Source organism: Sinocyclocheilus anshuiensis, unplaced genomic scaffold (assembly GCF_001515605.1).
Source record: "Sinocyclocheilus anshuiensis isolate Anshui unplaced genomic scaffold, SAMN03320099.WGS_v1.1 scaffold653, whole genome shotgun sequence".
Lineage (NCBI taxonomy): Eukaryota > Metazoa > Chordata > Actinopteri > Cypriniformes > Cyprinidae > Sinocyclocheilus > Sinocyclocheilus anshuiensis.
This window is the reverse complement of record NW_015540902.1, coordinates 2,818-24,304: the sequence shown is the minus strand read 5'-3', so window position 1 is coordinate 24,304 and position 21,487 is coordinate 2,818. Positions and strand designations below refer to the sequence as shown.

General features: G+C 37.9%; 3 protein-coding genes across 7 annotated transcripts in view; 1 reads left to right on the top strand and 2 right to left on the bottom strand.

Moving 5' to 3' along the window:
* LOC107689043 (voltage-dependent L-type calcium channel subunit beta-1-like) overlaps positions 1-15,617 on the bottom strand; it is a 32,790-nt gene extending 17,173 nt beyond the window's left edge. For all 4 annotated transcript variants that reach the window (XM_016486911.1, XM_016486912.1, XM_016486913.1 and 1 more), the window contains exons 1-2: positions 15,308-15,617; positions 9,319-9,405 (exon numbers count right to left, since the gene is read on the bottom strand). In XM_016486911.1, the coding sequence (XP_016342397.1) occupies positions 9,319-9,405; positions 15,308-15,400 (180 nt within the window). In that variant the 5' untranslated portion in view covers positions 15,401-15,617. The remainder of the gene's footprint in view (positions 1-9,318; positions 9,406-15,307) is intronic.
* A 1,343-nt stretch (positions 15,618-16,960) lies between these two features.
* Positions 16,961-19,274, top strand: LOC107689046 (60S ribosomal protein L19-like). The gene is made up of 6 exons (XM_016486918.1): positions 16,961-17,023; positions 17,772-17,878; positions 17,968-18,090; positions 18,262-18,382; positions 18,601-18,711; positions 19,077-19,274. The coding sequence occupies exons 1-6, from the start codon at positions 17,019-17,021 to the stop codon at positions 19,198-19,200; spliced, it is 591 nt and encodes a 196-aa protein (XP_016342404.1). The 5' UTR covers positions 16,961-17,018; the 3' UTR covers positions 19,201-19,274.
* Positions 19,275-19,464: 190 nt separating this feature from the next.
* The window catches only part of LOC107689045 (uncharacterized), a 4,779-nt gene continuing 2,756 nt past the window's right edge, over positions 19,465-21,487 (bottom strand). Inside the window, exons 4-7 of one of the 2 annotated variants that reach the window (XM_016486916.1) lie at positions 20,721-21,020; positions 20,363-20,635; positions 20,067-20,151; positions 19,465-19,845 (exon numbers count right to left, since the gene is read on the bottom strand). In XM_016486916.1, the coding sequence (XP_016342402.1) occupies positions 19,755-19,845; positions 20,067-20,151; positions 20,363-20,635; positions 20,721-21,020 (749 nt within the window). In that variant the 3' untranslated portion in view covers positions 19,465-19,754. The remainder of the gene's footprint in view (positions 19,846-20,066; positions 20,152-20,362; positions 20,636-20,720; positions 21,021-21,487) is intronic. The other variant, XM_016486917.1, reaches the window with a different exon arrangement.

Here is a 21,487-nt window from a genome sequence, read left to right as displayed (position 1 = left end):
TCGTGCGACCAGCTGAGAAAGTTAGTTGCAAAAGAGCGACCAGTGGGAAGAATGAGTCTGGAGCCCTGTATAGGCTATACAGTGCATGAAAAGCAAATTGGTGCTCTTCTGTTTCGTTTGGTGTATGACTCCCCCTTGTCTCGTATAAAAAGCACAATAATCGCGGTCGTCTGAAACAACCGCGGTTAGATCAAATGATCGCGATTAGACGGTTATTTAATTATCGCGACAGACCTAAAACCACATTGGACCTGTTGGCTGGTCCCACAGTGCAAGTGATTTCAGGTTTTACGATTCTTATTGGGAAATCTGATGCCTAAAATGTAGGGAACCTGACACACCAATGTTTACGGAGCTATTTAAATGGGGACATTCCATAGACATCTATTGTTTTAATAAACCGCAAGTTATAAATACAATATCCTAAACTAATGCTAAGTTTTTCAGTTTTGAAAAATAAAATCTGACTTCACTGGGCTAAACTGTTCCAAATGACATTTTCCACTAGTAGCTAGACTATTAAAATTTCAAATAAAAAATTTCCCTTAGACTAGAAGGTTTAGGACAGTACAGTATCACTAAAGAAAGCAAATCACTTAAGAAGATAACCTTCTATTGTGACCATGTAAAAAGGAAATTCATTACACAACAATTAGAAAGTTATATTATTAATATCACAGAAAAGACCTTTCAGGCACAGTGTTGAACAATGCTAACTAGCTAAAGGAAAAGATCCAGTGAATGAAAATTTATTTTGGTTATTAAAGGGGTCATATAATGCTGCATGCACTTATACAAGTTGTTTGAACTGAAATGTGTATTGGCAGTGTGTGTACACAACCACCCTAAAATGATAATAATCCACCCAGTGGTTTTTTATTAATCTACTAAAATCTTTACCCCTTTCTCAAATCGAGCCGATCTCAGATGCCTGTCTGTGTGACATCATTGTTGGATGTAATAATGAACATAGCAGTCGTCATTTACTCCCGACATCTGAGCCGCTGAAGACGCCGTGGATTATGTTTGTTTTTGAAGGGAATGCGCACCCGATCTACATAAATGCGTCTTATGTTCGCGCGAATCATTCGTGATCCAGCTTCACCTACAGAAGAAGTGAGTGTAAGTTTTTTTTTTAACGAATCTTTGCAAATCGCCTTTCCTAATAATGTGCTAATTAGCAAGTTTCACGATGAATGCAGCTAAAGTAAACAGTCTCTCTGAGAGCAGCTCGGAAGAGAGGGGCGGGGTCAGCAGAGCTCATTAACATTTAAAGGAAAATGCTACAAATCGACATGCTCTGAAAAAAGCTGTTTTTGACAGGGAAAAAAAGGTGTTTTTTACACTACCATTGAGAAATTTTAACCAAACTATGTTACAGACTTTTCATTAAGACCCTAAAGAATCATATCAACAAGTGGAAAATGGGCATCCTATGACCCCTTTAAGGAATTAAAAATCTTTATTTTAGGTCCTAAGTTTAATAATACCTAATCACAATTGAAATAACCCCGGATTTCATTCATTTGCTCATTTTTGTGCACGCAAGATGCTTCATGCAATCTCTCACTGCATTAATTCTGGTATTTGCACCTCGGCCCTGTTTTGTGTAACTGTTAGCCGCCTATGTGTTTGGCAGTTTTCAAGGCTGGTACCAGGTCACCTCAGTAAAGGTCTACGACATCCATTCTCTTCATACAACACCAAGAACTTCACAGTAATATCCCAGGCCTAAATGTTATGAAGCTGGCTCCATTGTAGTAGCCACGTATTAACAATAATATTAGCTTAGGCTCTGCAGAGCTTGTAAACAAAGTTGACATTTTCCGTCTTCCAGCATGCAAATTTCCTCAGGCTGTGTAAACAGCAGCCGTGAACTCTATACATCAATAACACTGTCAGACACATGCTAGTCAAGACATCAGCGGTGGCAAGACAGGAACATGGAGCGGGGAAGGAAACAAAAGACATGCCAGAAGATGACGGCTGATGGAGAGAGAAAAAAGCGAGAAATGGGACGAAATGAAAAGGACTGTGTGGGAGAGGTGGAGAGGAAGGATTAGTACTAGCTCTGAAAAAAAAATCTCTCACTCACTCATTGTGGGATGATCAAATGTAACAGCTATGCCTCTCTATATGAAATCAACAATAAATGACTGGTAGATTATTCTGATGTTATTATTTTAAAATTCCTTTCCCAGGTTTTTATAAGAAATATGATTTCAGTTTAAATGAATGTTTTGCATTCAGTGTATGTTAAGCTCAAAAATGCAGATTACTACATAAAATAACTTCTCTACGTTTAAAAAAAAAAGAGCAAAAATCATGGTTACAGTACTTACACTTACAATGGAAGTATTCAAAACACATTTAAATACATTTTCAAACTGTTATACAAACTTCATATTTCTCCTAATTTTTTCTTCTTCAGGTTTATACAACTATACAGTACTCTAATGGTGAGTAGAAAGATATACAGAGTAAGTTCTTTCCAAATAATATTTTACATATAGTTATAATATTTCTATTTTTCACATCCATGTGGACACTGGTGGTTGAGGAGATTTTCTCCTTCAAAAATGTGTAAAGCAATTTGAGAAAAGCGCTATACAAACATAATGACACAACACAACAACAATAATAAACAAACAAATAAATTACATTATTTTACAGAATTTGGTTAGGTAATATCAGGTAAAAATCGATATTATGGTTTTATTCTGCTTTCTAAATAACTTTCAAAAGACTAAAATCTAAAATCATGAGATTAATCACAATAATTTCAATCTATTGACAGCCATAGTTTTATGATTCTCTTCATGTTTATATTTACCAGTACTCTAATGGTGAGCAGAAAAATACACAGTGTTACATATAGTTATAGTTACGGTGATATAGTTATATTTCACGTTACAAATAGGGTCTTTACACATAAAAATATGACTGCCTTTTACAATTCAGAAAGGGGCAAGTGTATCATTATATCTGGGCATCCATATCATCAAACCCCCCAGTGTCTCTGATAAAAGAAACAAACAGAAGATCATACAACATACTGTTTCTTTCACTGATTTTTTATGTTATAAATAACATGTGGATCTGTTTACGTACTTTTACAATGAGTGTAACATGAGAGAGTCACAAATGCATGTCGCTTCGGGGAATGTGCAACAAAACCATATGCTTCTGAATTCATTTGTTGCCAAGGCACTACATGGATCAAATTATGCATTAGTCTATTTGTCCTTAGGACAGCTGAATTGTTCAGGTATTAAGTGAACAGTCTACACAGAATGACAAATAATGGGAAGCACATGCACACAAGCAGATAATATTCATGTATGAATGCATTGACCCCTACAGCAAAGATTAGGATGCTTTTGAACAAACCCAGAATTCTGTTTGCTCATGCAAGCATTGATACCATCCTCACAATCTGCATCAATCTGATCCTGGACACTCAGACATCTTCAAGCCATTTAAGCAATAAATCACAGCTTTATTATTCCACAGAATCTGACCATCAAACTTAAAAAGACACATTTAATGCCAGATCACATTTAGAGATGTATATCTTACAGCTATAAATCTGACAAGCCAAATACCCTGCAGTGAAAATACAGTGAGACTAAACCTGTTGATGACACAAAAGATGACATTTTACACATTTTCTCTGCATCCTAATTCTTTCATATTTTTAATCAAAAATGATGCCAATCACCAAACCAGGCAATTTTACAATTTACTGAGCCACATAAGATTCAGTTGACAGTCACTGTAACCCTGATTTTTATCAAATACAGAGATTTTCCCTCAGCATTTCACCTGCTCTTTCACATTACATCACAGCATTTTAGCATTTCAAATGCTTAAGATGGTTATGAAAGGCTCATCTAGCGATTCAACTCAATGTTGCCTGAAAAAGCACATGCAAAGATATGTTTTCACCCTTATTTATTGTTCTACCTCCACAAAAAGCTCCTTTAAAAGCTCAGTAAACATGATTAGCATTGTGGAAGCATAATTAATCACATTTGATGCAGTTCTATAATGAATTTATGAACACCTCTGTTAGTTGGTACATGTGATTTAGTTGAATAATCACACTCCATGGGCGCCAAGACCGGACAGAAACCCAGGCAAAGGGCCCTGTGACAAGGCAGCCAGTACCAACAAGGTCCTTGAGCAGTGCTGGAGGTCTAATTTAAACCCAGCAGGCCTAAGCAACTGCCCAGCCCAAAATGGAATCAAACAGCAGCATGAGAGAGAGAGAGAGAAGGAGAGAGAGAGAGGGAGACAATAAAAGGAGAAAGAGGTAGAGAGGTGCAATATTGATAAGAAAAGATCCATGTTTCCAAGGCAGTTTTTTGACGCAGTCGTTAGTACGCTTAATTTACCACCACACAAACTCACATGGACGTTTCCAGGTGTTTCTTACCATTGCGGGCCTCTGAATCCGTGCATTGGTCTCCATGGCACTCGCTCCTTGCCACGGTAACACAGAGTCACACCCAAAGATCCGAGTCCACGCTGAACACGATGTGTGTGTGTGTGTCACAAGAGGGTTTGTATCAATGTGTGTGTAGCTGTGATGGGTGTGTGTTGCAAAAGTCAGCCAGGGGACTATACGTGTGTGTCAGGGATTGACCAATTGCTCTGAGAGAGAGAGAATTGGGGTGGGGTGGGGGTCAAATTGCAGGACTTGTGCTACATTTGCAGACTGAGGGGTTAAATTTAGCTGTGACAGGCAGGGGCAGATCTCTCTCTCTCTCTCACTCAGCCTCTCCCATGTTTAGCTCCGGTATAGAGTGGCGAGTGCCAGAAAGAGTGGGAATGTGAACGTCAGAGACAGAAAGACAGACAGACAGACAGACAGAACGAAAGAAAGAAAGAAAGAAAGAAAGAAAGTGAGAGACCCTTTTGAACACTCCCCTCTCTGACAGAAGGCCATCTGACTCATTGTGTCTGTTACCGGTGGATCCCACACACCGTTTATTCAGTTGCGCCACCTGAGGTTGACTCACTCAAGTAGAACAGCTTAATTTAGTTTAAAATCACCTGTGTGTGACCTTGTTAATAGTGATAAACTGATATATTTATTTGGCAGACTGAAACTGGCCAATATTTAAACATTTTGAGATTATCAGTCACTAACAGTGCCTGCAGAAGCGTTTGTTTTTGTTGAAAATGTATCATTGTTTTCTACTATTTGCTTGAGCCAATTGTGTTTGTCTATTGTTGTGAAATAATTGAAAATCAGATCAAATTTTATATTCAATTTATGCAGAAACTTATGGTAAATCCACATTTTCTTCAAACCTCCAATATTCACATACTTTTCCAGCAACTGTGCATAATCTATCGCAGTCCAGTAATTGGCCTCAGTCATTGAAAAATCTGTATTAGATGACTACTGCCTACTAATAGATTTAGTGTTTGTCAGCTGAACAAACACTCACATGTCACTTTGGATCAAAGTATCTGCTCAATGAATCAACGCAAATGTCAGCACCAGTAAATAAAGTACAAACAAAATAAATAAATAAATAATACCAAAATAATGAGATACAGCATAAATTTAGACTTTCAGAGTCCCAGACACTGGTGTATATGCTGACATCCTCAAGTGGTGTGTGCTCATCAGATCCACTAGAGGGCGACCTTTGACCCGCAGGAACTTCTTGTCCAAAACCACTCACCCATCACTTCACCACACTCATGCTGTTTCCCAATGTACCCACTTATACTACGCCCTTAAAGTATGTACTTTTTTCGGTGAAAAAAAGAAGAGTAGGCAAGCTTTGGGACATCACGTCATTCAATTGCGACTTTAATGGACCGTTCTGTCGCATAGTTACACGCACCCTGTCACTGTAAACTGGCCTGTCAATCATCTTGTCACAGTTTATATCCTACACATTTCATTTAATTTAACTTCCAACCATACCGGAGAGAAAAAAAAAGTAGCACATTGATCTGCTAGCCGCAGGTCTTTATGCGGAGAACTCTGCTCATATATTCTGCATAATGATGCATTTAAAAGTTAACGACCAAACGGGTGTTTATAAAAGTTTACATTGCTGTTGCAGATGAAATATTACACACAGGGTTTGAAATTAACTTTTTCACTCACCAGCTGGGGTTAAAATTCGTCCCTGGACAAATCCAGCCTACCCGGCCCTCAAGGTCCCCTGTGAATGTTTCGCTGTGTTATAGGGCCTTCAATTGGAGTAAGTAAATAAATAAATAAATGAGGCCACAAACAAATAATGATATATTACTGAATTCACAGCAAATGCAACAAACAGCCTACTGCATTTTTGTCACATAGAAATGCACTTGACAGTATAAGCATTGATTTTGTGCTAGAACATAGGAAATTTACTGCTAATAAATGCTGTCATCCTTTCCTCACCCTCATGTCTTTCCAAACCTGTATGACTTACTTTCTTCTGTAAAACACAAAATATATTTTGTACAATGTTACCAAACCATTTAGGTTACTCTTGATTTCTACTGTATGGCCAAACATTTCTTGAATTTCTCAAAATATCTTCTCAGGCAGAACCTTTAATGTTGTCATATCACACAACTGTATAACACAATTCTGTGTCATTTCTGAATGGATCGAGCGATTTGCGCTATTTATGTCTTATAAATCGTGGCGGAAGCGCAGCGCAAGTGATGTAATGCTAAATTTCTCTAAATCTGTTCTGATGAAAAAACAAACTCACCTACATCTTGGATGGCCTGAGGGTCAGTAAAATTTATGTGAATTTTCAATTTTGGGGGAACTATTCCTTTAAAAGTGCAGAACAGATTGTTTAATTATCAGGTACAGAGAGAAGGTGGAAAGAAGTAATGAAAAGCTAAAATATGATACAAAAAACATAACTAACGTGCTACAACATGCTAACTAACTAACATGCTACAAATCCTCCTTATCCTTTTTCATTTACTTCCTGCATGCTACGTTTTTAGATTTGTCCACGCTTGTATTTATCCAGCAATAAAACCATAGAGATAAATATAAAAGTGCCACTCCAGACAAAACAGATATAACCCAGACAAACAAACACAGTAAACAACTCATGCAAACACGTGCAAACACACACACATGCACTGAAGCAGATAGCACGCAGCGGCTTTTGTGTGGCATCAGGTGTGACCGTGGCATAAAGGGAAATGTGAGGGGATGTTCTGTTGTGCAGCTGCCATTTGAAGCCGTGATCAAACACCAGCCAGTCCTCAGAGAGCCAAGCAGCACTCAACCTCAGCGCTAAAAACCATGGAGGTCTGATCTAATGGCACCGAAAGTAATGGGAAAATTAGAAAGTGATCCATCAGGAGAGCCCGCAGGGATAAGGGGGTCAATTATTCAGGGGTCCCATCCTAATAAACACTGGCTTGAGAGCCACACCCATTAACTCACAACACAATACTGTGTGTGTATCTGACAGTGGGACTGATATACAACCCCTGGTTGCGACCACACGTTTTTGTCAGCAATCAACACATCAGCCTATACACTTCCCCACACACACACACACACACACACACACACACACCCCAACACACATGCTATATAAACAAGCACAATAACCCATTTGCCTCCTCCTCTTCTGACTGTGCAGCATGCTGCGGGGAGATTCGCGGCCCTGTCACCATGGAAACCTGGCCAGTATAAGAGCACAACCGTGTATGTGTGTGCGTGTGTATTTGTTCATATGTGTATACGTGTGGGCGTCTATGAGACCAAGGCCTACACAGGTTTTCATACTTTCAGCTGCCAAAGAGGGGGCAGACACATGCGGAAACGTACTATACAATCATAAATATTCATGAATCTTCTAAAGTACGTCCTTACAGGAGCACTAAATATCTTCATCTTTGAAGGTACACAAGTTTGTGAGCACATGTAAGAAGAATCAATTTTATGCACACGTATATTTGAAGATGGGCAGGAGTCAACCTTTCCAGTCTGCATTGGGGGGGGGGGGTAAAGATCCCCCAGGGAAGGAGGAGAGCAGGGGCTATGAGTAGGGCTTTGGGAGAGGAGGACACATTTCAGCGTGACACAGGAACCTTCCTTAAAATCTCAAGTGGACTGAAAAAGAAAAGAAAAAAGAAAAGAACTTGATACTAACTATATACAATATACTGCCTACTACAGGACCTGATTACATTTAGGGTTGCACCGATATTAAAATTATGACCAAAATGATAAGCCAATAATTATTTCCATGCCCATTAACTGATACATGGCTCATATCAAATTCTATTTTTTTTTGTCAAAAAAACCCCCAAAAACCTAAAATTAGTTAAAACTGAATTTTGACAAATTGATATTCATTTTGAGATTCGCGAAAGATCCCATTTAACAGTTATTAAATTATTAAAGGGGTCATATGATGCGATTTCAATTTTTCCTTTCTCTTTGGAGTGTTACAAGCTCTTGGTGCATAAAGAAGATCTGTAAAGTTGCAAAGACTAAAGTCCAAAGAGATATTCTTTATAAAAGTTAAGAGTCAACCACACCCTCCTAAAACGCCTCGTTTAAACATGCCCCCACATGTCTACGTCACAATGTGGGAAGATTTGCATTTTTATTTGCATTTATTTGCATTTTATTTGCATTTTTATTGCAACTTTTATTCTCGCTGTTGCCGCCGCCGCCATGTTGACATTCCTGCTTTGTGCTGTGTGATAAAACTGAACATTTTAGAATGGCCTTTTATTGTGGCCAGCCTAAGGCACACCTGTGCAATAATCATTCTGTCTAATCAGCATCTTGATATGCCACACCTGTGCGGTGGATGGATTATCTCGGCAAAGGAGAAGTGCTCACTAACACAGATTTAGACAGATTTGTGAACAATATTTGAGAGAAATAGGCCTTTTGTGTACATAGAAAAAGTCTTAGATCTTTGAGTTCAGCTCATGAAAAATGGGGGCAAAAACAAAAGTGTTGCGTTTATAATTTTGTTCAGTGTATATACATACAGTGGGTATAGAAAAGAATCACCCCCCTTTAAAATAATCACATGAAAAGTAGAAGAACTGCACGAAACACACACAGACCAACAGCAGAAACTACAGGCCAGTGGCTTGACCTCAGACTGTAAGCACAGGAAGACTCGGTATGGTAACGACTGCAAGTGCTACATGCAGCTCTAAGTTGGCATGTTACTGTTTTAAAATGGATCCTGAGAACTAGATTACATGGTGCATGATGGTTCAAAAAAGGGGAATTATACCTCACAATGACTTCTGCGACTGAGGCAAGAGTGACAGACACAAGAAATTTGGGCGTCTTACCTGTCTGACAAAGCTGTTAGAGGTTGTGTCTGAGGAGGTGCTGCCATCTGAACGTTTGAAACGGCTCTTCCTCTTTGCATACTTCCCCTGAAACATTAGAGAGAAAGGAATTAGAAAGAATGGACACTTTTTTGTATGCATGCCCACTCACTCACACACACACACACACACACTCACTCACACACACACACACATACATACAATGTGGATTTTAGGCCCTGTCTCTGTGTCCAGATATGATTACCCATAATTACTCATGTCCGCCAGTGTTCTCTGGGAATCAGTAATCTGATTGGCCTTAACATTGGCCAATGGCCTGGCTGCCCTCGGCAGGGCCCTCTATGTGACATTCAAAGGCGCCAGACTCCATTGCCATGGAGATCAGAAGAAGGCTAATTGGGTTTGGTGGCACTAATAGACCCTGATGGATCAGGCAACACTGTAATATGTTCAAAACCTGCATTAACAGCTCACACCATAACAGATCAGCAAACAAACAGATCAGCGTTTTGAAAGGGTTTAGACCTTTCAGGGAATCAACTACGAATTACTGGCTTAAAGTTGGGATGTGAAAAAGCACTTTAACAGAAAAAAATTAAACACATCTAAATGAGATTGGAAAGTTATTATCTAGGGGTCATACAGAGTCCAGACATTTAACACTGTCATAATTGCTTCATGGGGAAGAACATCTGAAAGGTGATGTATAACATTTTTGTGCTTGAATGTCTCAAATATACAAATATGAAATCCTTTCTGCGGTTAAGGAAATAAAATATAACATAAAACTAGTGCAAATTCTGACAAAGTCATGTATTGTGTGGTTGATTTTGGAAACACACAGACAGAAAACAAGCCTCAACAACAAAGGTTTTCTACACTGGTTACTCTAACTATGTAATATTATGATTACAGACACAAACCAGTTGCAAGCTTACTGCAACTATTGCATAAATCAAACCACAATGCCACATCTTTCCCAATATTGGTAATATCCCAAGGTCTTGCCTCTATCAGTGCCAGTGAAATCATAAAACATTCATTTAAAACCAAAAAGAACAGGACAGAACTGCACTGTCTGCATTGCTACTGCGTCATCATAGAAGGTTCATAATAGACATTACAGTCACAAAAAAGGCATAATTGAGCACTGCCATTGCAAGTTACTGTGGTATATGCCAGACACTAGAAATACTTCTTTTCCTTCTATAATACATTTCAATATTATTAAAGTCAACATAAAATCAGTTAACACAATTTACTTCCTTAAAGGTCCCATGGCATGAAAATTTCACTTTATGAGGTTTTTTAACATTAATATGAGTTCCCCTAGCCTGCCTATGGTCCCCCAGTGGCTAGAAATGGCGATAGGTGTAAACCGAGCCCTGGGTATCCTGCTTCGCCTTTGAGAAAATGAAAGCTCAGATGGCCCAATCTGGAATCTTCCCTTTATGTCGTCATACGGGGAAAGGTTACCTCCCCTTTCTCTGCTTTGACCGCCCAGAGAATTTGGCCCGCCCATGAGAAAATGAGCTACTACCGTGCGAGGCGAGCGCAATATTTTTTTTTCCTCGAGAGACATCATGGCTTGCAAACGAGCGAAGCATGGCAGTTGCCCCGCCTCTCTCCTCCTCATTAGCATTTAAAGCTACAGACACAGAAATGGCACGTCTTAAGGAAAGCTCATTGTGGGACTGGCTCGTAGTGACTGAAATTCTGCACAAAGGCTGAATTTCGGGAAAGAGACTTCAGATACAGTACTAGGGACCACTTAGGCCTATATAAAAGCATCCAAAAAGCAGCATGTCATGGGACCTTTAAAGCACAATCCTGGTCTTGCTGTGCATAAATCACTTGTTTGCATTATTCCCAGTAAAGAAATGGTTAAAATAATGCAGAAATAAAATATAAACATTATATTAAAAACTTCAACTTCAACTGAAATGAAACCACTTGGCTGGATTCTTGTTTGCAATGATCCAATCTATTGCTACAAATTTCTACACTACATTTTCCTTCTTAAATGTGTTTCACTCAGAAATACATCTGATTATGGAAGTAAAATGGTTTGAAAACAACATTTGACATTAACTTGTTAATTTTGGGATCCCTTGTCTTTAATTCTCTATTACTCTCTTGTTCCCTTTAATCATGACTGAAACCTTATCTACCTTCTTTTTCCTGTAAAAGTGGGCACAGCCATTTGTAACTTTTATGGGTCGGGCTTCTGGTGTCATCCGCATTCAGCTATTTTTAGCTGTACAAAACAGCTTGTTTTGCTGCTTGATATTGCAAATTGGAGTGTCTTACCCTATTATATTAATGTATTATCTTAATTATGAACACACTGGTTTGTAGTGCAAACAGTTTTACCGTTTACTGCACGTTGTTATTCTTCTCATTATTTCCCCACAGCGGCTAATGAACCGGAAGTCTCGCACATTTGCATAAAACGGCTTACTTCCGCATTGAAGAATAAGGTGGATAAAATAATGTTATTTTAGTAATATTTATATAATATTAATAATAATACAATCTTGAATTAGCCTTTATGTTTATATCCAGTTTTTATTTTAGTTCTAAGTTTAAGTCAAGTTTAGGTTTAGTTAAGTTTTTTTAGTAATTTTTTATCATTGTTTTATCTATATGTTTTTTTTATTTTATGTTATTTTAGTAATATTTATATAATATTAATAATAATACAATCTTGAATTAGCCTTTATGTTTATATCCAGTTTTTATTTTAGTTTTAAGTTTAAGTCAAGTTTAGGTTTAGTTAAGTTTTTTTAGTAATTTTTTATCAGTTTTATCTATATGTTTTTTTTATTTTAGTTTTCATTTCAGTAATTTTAGTTCTTCAACTTAAACTTATTTCAGTTAGTCATCAACGCAACATTTCAAATTTTCGTTTAATTTTTTTTATTATTTTTTTTTTTAATCTATTCATATCTTATTTTATTTAATCTTTATTTCAATAACTGCAGCAGTTTCAGTTAACAATAACAACACTGAAAATAATAACCTTCTTGTATTGTACTTTTATCAAACACAGTATCCAAGGACATATATTAAATGTTTTAATCTATCAACCATCTGTAAACACCATAAATTGTTTAATGTGAAAGCTTTGAGAGAAGCTGGAAATGCTAATATACTGCAAAACCAGATCTGAGAAAGGCCAGCAAAATGTCAAGGGAGGGAGGAGAGATGTATTGCTATGATGATGAAAGATTTCCTGTTGACAAACAGCCTCTGAGGCTAATTAGGTAATTAAGGAGGAAAAGCTGTGCCATGGGGCAGGTCAGGAGGAATGATTTTAGAGTTACAGTGTCACCACTAGTTCATCACAGGAAGAGGAGAGGAGAGGAGAGGAGAGGAGAGGAGGCTTAATGAAGTTTAAACACAGTGTCCTCAACTGACCATGTGTGGGCGTGGCTAATGATATCAATCCAATTAAAAACTACATTAAATACCCACTTATGGTCCTATCCTTAACATAAAATTCCACAGAAATTAACTTTTGTTCTGTACTCAACCAGTTTGCTCTCACACACATACACACTCGCTTCTCAACACTCTGCCTCCTCACAGCTATGCATAAACATGATTCAGATAGAGCACCTCTCCACAGCACAGGTCACACATATTCACGCTACCGCATTACATAAAGACCATTATATAAATACAGCCCTAGCCATCAGAAACACTACTGAAACGTCCATCCACACAACACACGTAATAAGCCGTGTAATAAGTAATAAGCCGTGCTGAACAGGATGATGAGTGGCCTGCATGGAACAGGTGTACATTCATACATCAACCATCCTCTGAAACAAACCACAAACAGAAAAAGGCAAAGCCAGAGAGAGGCATCAGTAAATGTTTTCACCGTTTGTAATAGTTGTGCATGAGTCCCTCAGTTGTCCTCAGTGTAAAAAGATGGATCTTAAAATCATACAGTCACTGTTAGAAAGGGGTCAAATATGCAGAAGATGCTGGAAATCCAAAGAATTTGCAACACCTGGAGGATTTTTTTCTGAAGAACAGTGGGCAGATTAACTGCTCAGGACAAACAAGGGACTCATGAACAGCTATTACAAAACATGAAAACAGTCATGGATCATCCAGGTAATGACACAGTATTAAGATTCAAGGGTCAATGTTCAAAAGGGTGTAAACTTTTGAACATGGGTTTTTGGTCTTTTTTTGATCATTTCAGTTATTATTTTGTCTTGGGTAGTGACAGTGCCAAATAAGAAAATAAAATGCAATTTTCATGATCTCTCGTATTTTGTTAAACATTAATATTTTGCATATTCTGCAAGGGGTATGTAAACTTATGAGCAGAACTGTATAGAAAAAGAGAAAAGAAAACCAGACTAAATAGAGATTGGGAAGCTGTTTTGGGGTACTTTTTTGGCAGCAAATGGTAATTTTGCACACTTGCTGCAGTAAGAGATGAAAAGACAGTAAGGTGCAACTTCTTTTCATTCTTTTTCAATTTAAACAAACACTTAGATCACAGTTAGGATAGACTAATTAATTGACATTTCTTTACCAATCTTTCCCACTATACTTCAAACCACTAGGTTTTATCCGTTTGTCAGTACGTTTTTAATCACTTAAAATATAATACAATTAATTATACAATAATTTATTCTTTTATATATTTTAATAAGTACAGGTCAGAATAAGTATGTAGTTTTATTTTCACATAAATATATCAGCTACACTAAATGACGATGACATTATTTCACATTTTATTTTCACAACAGTTATTTGAAACATTAAAGAAAACACTTTACTTGCATTTAATATGCTGCATATAAAATCACTTTTTAAAATTTTATTTGATGCACTTACCAAAATGGGACGTCTGGTCTTTGACCCATAGATAGATGATAGATAGATAGATAGATAGATAGATAGATAGATAGATAGTACAACACTCTACATTGCGAGTAAATCACTCGCATATGCGACTAAATCTTCACTCTGGGCGACTAAATGATGTCTACTATTAGCCAATGGCTAATAAATTCTGATTTTACTCACCAGTGTGTGAGTTGGAGGCTGAGTATAGACCATTTTCAGTGTTTGCAAACTCCTATAGGCAAACGCCTATCTGGTGGCAGAAAATGACAGTTTTAACGTAGCAGTCTATTCAAAGTCACTGGTGGGACCGTGTGGGCGTGGTTTGAGGTAAAATCCTCACGGTGGAAGCGCTATGTGATGACATCACGTTTTATAGCTTATGTTGACGTCATCTCTCTAGCACTCAGTCTGTCAGGCAGCACTTTTAATCAACTTAAACGGCTCACGAGATCAGCCCTGCTCTAAAATCAGACGTGCTTTTCACTGAACATTGATCAACTGATCTCGTTTAAGTGTGATGGTTCATAACTTATCAACAGAATAGACTGTCATAAAATATGCAAGTAGGCCAGCTGTCTAGAGAGACAGAGTGAACAGGGGCTAGGTGGTGAAATAATGTTATCCCACTAAAAGCACTATATAATCAAACAAATATCCGTATTCAAAACAATGTAGCTCATACATAAACAACTTTCAGTCGCTTATTTCCTCGCAGCGCACTTTTAAAAGACATTGTGGCGAGCGCGAGCGCAAAGATGCCGTCTTGTTGCCAAGTAACCACTATACGAGCTACGGCTGATAACCACTAATCCTCGCCATAAACAAAATCCGTGTTTTTCACGCAGTCATTCTTAAATAGCGGGCAGCAGGTTGTAATTTGTATTTCGCTGGTTGCATGCAGTTGTCTACAAGCTGTACGGTGTCTCTCTCTCTCTCTCTTACCTGAGCGTGAGAGCCGTGGTGGTCGAACATTTTGCATTCCGATTCTGACATCCAAATGTTGCGAGTATCGAAAGTATCGATACTCAAACAATAAATATCGATACTAAATATACAGTCAGTCTATGGTGCTCATGTCTACCAGCTGTACGGTGTCTCTCTCTCTCTCTCTTACCTGAGCGTGAGAGCCGTGGTGGTCGAACATCTCCATTTGGATTTCCCGGGTTGAGGTGGAAGGCGTCCTGGACATAATACCCTCATGTACCATTGATTTAAACTTTAGATTCGGTTTTATTGTTTCATTTAGAGCCTGCTTTCAGTTTATTATGCAGTGTAAAATAATTAAAGATCAACTGAAACAGACGACGGTGGTTTTCCTCCTTCCTGTGGCTTACAGATGGCTTGTCACTGCGCTGTTGCGCGCCCAGTCCTGGTGGCGTTGAGCACAAACCCTCTCCCTTTGCAAATACAAAGAGCCTAGTCTCCACAGCTGTTCAGCCGAAGGACCAAGCCCCGCCCTCCTTTCCTTATCAATCAATCAGATAGGAACGGGGCGGGGATAGTTGACTATCCTCGCACCGATTGGTTGATCGAATCGAAATTACTATGAGATGGACGATGGCTGTTCTACTGTGCATAACGGCATAGGCACAATGTAGCTCCATATGAAACGACCACACCCATTGATTCTGTATTATTAAGGAAAATCCCAATGTGCCATTTTTGCTGTTTTTATTTGTAAAAAATGTACCATGTTATATGTACCATTTTTATATGTGCCATGTTTATTGTATGTATATTATATACATATATTAATATGTGTGTGTGTGTGTATGTGTGTGTGTGTGTGTGTGTGTGTATATATTGCTGTCCTTAATATTTAGTATACACATATTATGTATATTGTTTTCAGCACTACATTGTTTATTTGCACAAAGTACTCCACTGTATATATTTTATAGTGCGATATTTTGCACCATCATTGTATACAATACATTCTGGATTACCTCTCTTCTTGTTTAATATCTCTATTTGTATCTGTACTTTTTTATTATGTGAAACCTTGTGAGCTGCTAGTCTTTCATTGTTTCAAAAACGACAATAAAAGTATTCTATTCTATTCTATTCTATTCTATTCTAATATATTATTGTGTCAATCAGCCTCTGACAAATATAAGAATTTATGAATAATTTATGAAAGACTAATAATTGGAAAACGGTATTCCTGTCTGCTAAAACTCGGTTATTATGAGATGTTTTTAGTAGTCTACCAACCTGATTTCCTGCATTGCCCTCTGATTCCTTCAAAAGTCGAAGTTGAATATAAAACAGGACAAAACAAGCTGAGAATAACCAAATAACCAGTAATCAAAGACGGAAGCTACCGTATGCCACTTTTACAGTTATTTGCACATTCTCGCTAATTCTTCTAATACTGCACTTTGTATTTATTATTGCATCACCAAACTATTTGTTTGTCAAATATGAATTCACTACTACGGTAGTACATCTTTCAACAGGCAAAACACTGTCCCCGTGTGGCCTTTTCAATGAAGCAGCACGCTAAAACTAGCCTAGAAATACCACTGCCTACAGTACCCAGCAGTATCATTTGTGGACCGTACCATTCCTGTTGTCGAGGTAGGCATATCATGTTCTAAATGCATATGAATACTGTTACGTGATGAAGTTATAATATAACTGTTTAAAGCACTGATTATACATCTAATAAGTACATTTAACACCTTTATAACCATCTACTTTTGTAGTAATCGTATAGTAATTGATTACCTATGGAGTAATCTCCCCCCTCCCCTTAATATAACCGTATAATCGCAAAGTCTCCAGCATTGACAGTCTCTTTCAACTTCCGCCGAGTAGCAGCCATGAGGTAAATTTTCTTTACACGTGTAATACTCGATTTTTCTTATGAATCTAACGCGGAAAAATGTTATATGTTGAGGTACACAATCCTTACACTTTTTAAAAACATAATTTAAACGTCTGAAGACGATTTATGGTGTAACGTTGCTACTTGGGTATAATCGCCATGTTGTGCCTTGCTATTGGCGAACGTAACGCCTAGATTCTATTACATTGTGCGCAGTAAAACGATTATAGCAATCGTTTATCATTTTGTGGTACTTTGTTTTAATGTACTTATATTTTACATTACTATGTTTTATTTTTGTTTATCTGAGGCGGCCAAAGTCCATTTGGTGTATAACGTTACGGCTTGAGTAGGCCGGTTAGCAAGCGTGCTCAACATGCTCCGTATAGACGGGTCACTTCGACGGTCTGCCTATCCTAAAAGCAAGAGCAGATTAACGGCATCTTGGACTCATCTTTCCATATTTTGCTAGATTTGAGTAAGATGACAGGTCTATATTATAATATCATATACATTAATATAATAGTTGATGCAATTATTGTGTACTTGTGTAAACAATGCTGTAGCCTTTTTATATAAAGAAAAGAAAGACAACTTGTTAGGCAACAGTGTATATTATGTTGCAATCCATGGATGGAGTAATATTTAAATTGTTCAATTAAACTTATGAAATTGTAAATTATGTAATTTTGTACTAAATATCTAATTTTATGCGATTGATCTAAAACTCCCCTTTTTTTTTCTCCAGCATGCTCCGGCTTCAGAAGAGGTTGGCGTCCAGCGTTTTGCGCTGTGGCAAGAAGAAAGTGTGGTTGGACCCAAATGAAACCAATGAGATTGCCAATGCCAATTCTCGTAAGTAATTCCTTCAATACTTTCCTCTGCATTGGTGCAAACACAGTTTTTGCCATGGAGTAGTAATTTTCTTCCTTTTGATCTTTTAGGGCAGCAGATTCGCAAGTTGGTGAAGGATGGGTTGATCATCAAGAAGCCTGTAACCGTTCACTCTCGTGCTCGATGCCGCAAGAATACACTGGCACGGCGAAAGGGTCGTCACATGGGCGTTGGTGTGTACCAGTTAAATGGCATTTGGTTATTAGTTGCTATTGCCATGACAACAGGAGTCTTGGCGATCCAAAGGGAATTTAAATTAATGGGGAAAAAAATGTTCTGGAATCTAGGGCACTAAAAAGTGGGTAATCATACTTGAGCTCTTTTCTGGCTGTGTTTGCATGCAGGCAAGAGAAAGGGTACGGCAAATGCTCGTATGCCTGAGAAGTTGTGCTGGATGAGACGCATGCGTATTCTGCGACGACTTCTGAGACGTTACAGAGAGGCCAAGAAGATCGACAGGCACATGTGGGCTCTTGTTTTCATTTTAATTGCGCGCACACTGTACCCCAAGAGTTTAATTCTTTTTTATTTTTATGAAGTGATGATCAAAAACCATATAGCAGGATTTTCATAATGGCTATTGTGAACATCTTGATTTGGCAAAATCCATTTTCCTTAACATATAGACTGAAAGTGTGGATCCACAAATTAATTAATGTTTAACAATTCTGTTTCTCCTTCAGGTACCACAGTTTGTATCTGAGGGCAAAGGGTAACGTGTTCAAGAACAAACGTATCCTGATGGAGCACATACACAAGCTCAAGGCGGACAAGGCCCGCAAGAAGCTCTTGGCGTAAGTGTCCAAATGACGTTACCCAGTGTGCACTGCATCATTACACTGCCCAGCTGTTTCATCTCATCTCAACACAATTCAAAAGATAAAAAGAGAAAAAATTGTGAAATTTTCCATGGCAATTAGCTGTAAAAGTGCGGACAAGGCCCGCAAGAAGCTCTTGGCGTAAGTGTCCAAATGACGTTACCCAGTGTGCACTGCATCATTACACTGCCCAGCTGTTTCATCTCATCTCAACACAATTCAAAAGATTTAAGAGAAAAAATTGTGAAATTTTCCATGGCAATTAGCTGTAAAAGTGATAAAACATTGTCTTACTCGGCTGTAAAGAACAGTGCTAATCTGTGTGTCCCTTCACCCTGCAGCGATCAGGCGGAAGCTCGTCGCACGAAGACTCGTGAGGCACGTAAACGTCGTGAGGAGAGACTGCAGGCTAAGAAAGAGGAATTCATTAAAACTCTTTCCAAGGAAGAAGAGACCAAGAAATAAGACTGTCTCATTTTCCTGCCCCAAATGTTCTTCAACTCACTTAAGTGATAATAAATACACGCTTTGCTACGGCTCTTTGGTCTCCAGTGTGTTTATGGGTGTATATGCATACAGAGGGGTCATTTTGAGGGTCGTCAACACAGGATATGTATTTTTAGAAATTATTCTTGCGACACCGTAAAAGAAACAATTTCCAAATGTCACACATTTTTAACATACATAAACGGCACATTTCACACAGCACTGCTGCCCATGAGAATTTAACCTTTTTTTTTTTTTTTTTTTAGATTAATCAACCAGCCATAAGAAATTACTCTGCATCAGTCTAAAGCTCTGAATACCAACAGAATAGCATTAGTCATTTAAAAAAAGGTAGGCTCTTTTGAAAATACCAAGAGGTCATGGCCATTTTAAAGAAGTAAAGAACTAAACCAATTGTTAAAATGTAAGAATTGAAGTGCCTTTTATAAATCTATGTTAAGCAGATCTCTGAAAATGTCAGTATAAATGTGCATTCATTGCTGTTTTGCTGCTCAAGGAAACCAGTCAGGTGTTCATGATGTTTTGATGTTGTTTTCAGTGTCTCTGCTCTTTTCCAGTGAGCTGTAGGGCACCTCTGTTAGTTTTTGGTATTTAGCTTTCATCCTGCAGAAACAGCAATACATGGTTATGTTGAAGTGAGCAGTTATCTTTGGGAATGTTAAAAAGCATTCAATACTAGTAATGAGACAACAGCGAACAGAAATGGCTTCTTACAGTTGTAAAGCCTAATAAAAACCATACATTGATTTTCAGAGTCGGCACTGTATGATATCATTAAAAATATGTAATAAACATCAGTAAACCAATTGATTAAGACTACTTACCAAAAACAAATCACACAGAATGCCAGTGTAATGAATAATGCAATCACCAGGCCTTTGATTGTCCATCTATATGCATTTCTAAGACCTATGTGACCAAAGATGCAAAGGCAAAAGATTTAAAATCGAGCACTATATTCTATACTAGATCAAGCACTGTACAGAATCAATTTAAAAAGTGAAATGCAAGATGTGTTTTACTGCTTGAGTAATATTGTAAAACAGTGCAAAACATGTTTTTTTTCTGATCTGTTTTCCAGCTAGGTAATGTTACCTTATTGACATTTAAATCAGCTCACCTTCAATGATGTTGACTGGAAGAGTCATATTTGTCTGACCAAGGTAGTTTCTGCTGACACACATGACAGTGCTGTTACTTGTGAAGTTCACAACAATCATTGTGAAGGTGCTTCTTACAGTGACGTATGATGCTCTGCCTTTAGTAAAATGGTGTTTGTTTTGTAGAAGAGGCCAGTGAATATCAGGCAAAGGCACACCCTGACTGACACACACACAAGTGAGCAGATCCTGTTGCAGAGAGCATGCAGAGCTGTTCAGTATCTGAGGATGAGCTGCAAGATACACAATCATAAAACATCAGCAAGAGTTATCAAAAGCTTTTCAGTGTGATAAATTATAATGTGAAATATGACTCACAGTGAACCGTCAAAACTGTTTTAGCACTTGCACTCAGATTTTTCCCAAACGTTGCTTCACATGTGATCTCTGCTTGATGATCCTCAGGTACAGGCGTATAAAGGAGCCGTTCAGAATACCCTGAATATTCATGCAATTCTTTTTTAGATTTTTGAATTAATAGTGGTTTTGAGCTGAACGCTTTCCAGGCTATTTTTGGATCAATACCAGGGCAGTGCTTTGAAAGGCTACAGTTGAGAAAAGTCTCATTTCCAGCTAAAAGGTTCTTGGAGTAAGTGCTTGGAGTCAGCTCCACTTTCGCTAGAGAAAATAAAGACATAAAAAGTTTATAGCATAACATTTAATCATGTAAACAATAAATACGCAACATTAAGACAAAACACTGCAGGTGATTAGGGATTTAAATGTTAACTAATACTGTACAGTCATGGCCAAAAGTTTTGGCAGTGACATAAATTTTGTGTTTTGCAAAGTTTGCTGCTTAAGCTGTTGTGGTGTTTATTCACATTGTTTCTAGATTATTGTGTAGAGTGATCAGATGCATTTTAAATAATTGCTAAAAGCTTCAGTGGCCAAAAAATGAACTATTAAACAAATTTCTCAGGTTTTTTGATCCTGACACAAAATGACCAGCTAACATTAATTGACTAATCATATCAGCAGCACATGTGAAAGTGTGAAAGAGTACTAGTCAGGTGAAATCGCTATTAGATTGAAGAGCAGACTGATTGCCATAAAAGGAGGGAAGAAGCGCTTCCAATCATTGT

Bases quoted from the DNA above. Each gene is read 5' to 3' on its own strand.
- LOC107689046 (XM_016486918.1), top strand. The intron at 17,879-17,967 runs GTAAGTAATTCC...TTGATCTTTTAG, and splicing joins GATTGCCAATGCCAATTCTC to GGCAGCAGATTCGCAAGTTG. The intron at 18,712-19,076 runs GTAAGTGTCCAA...TTCACCCTGCAG, and splicing joins GCCCGCAAGAAGCTCTTGGC to CGATCAGGCGGAAGCTCGTC.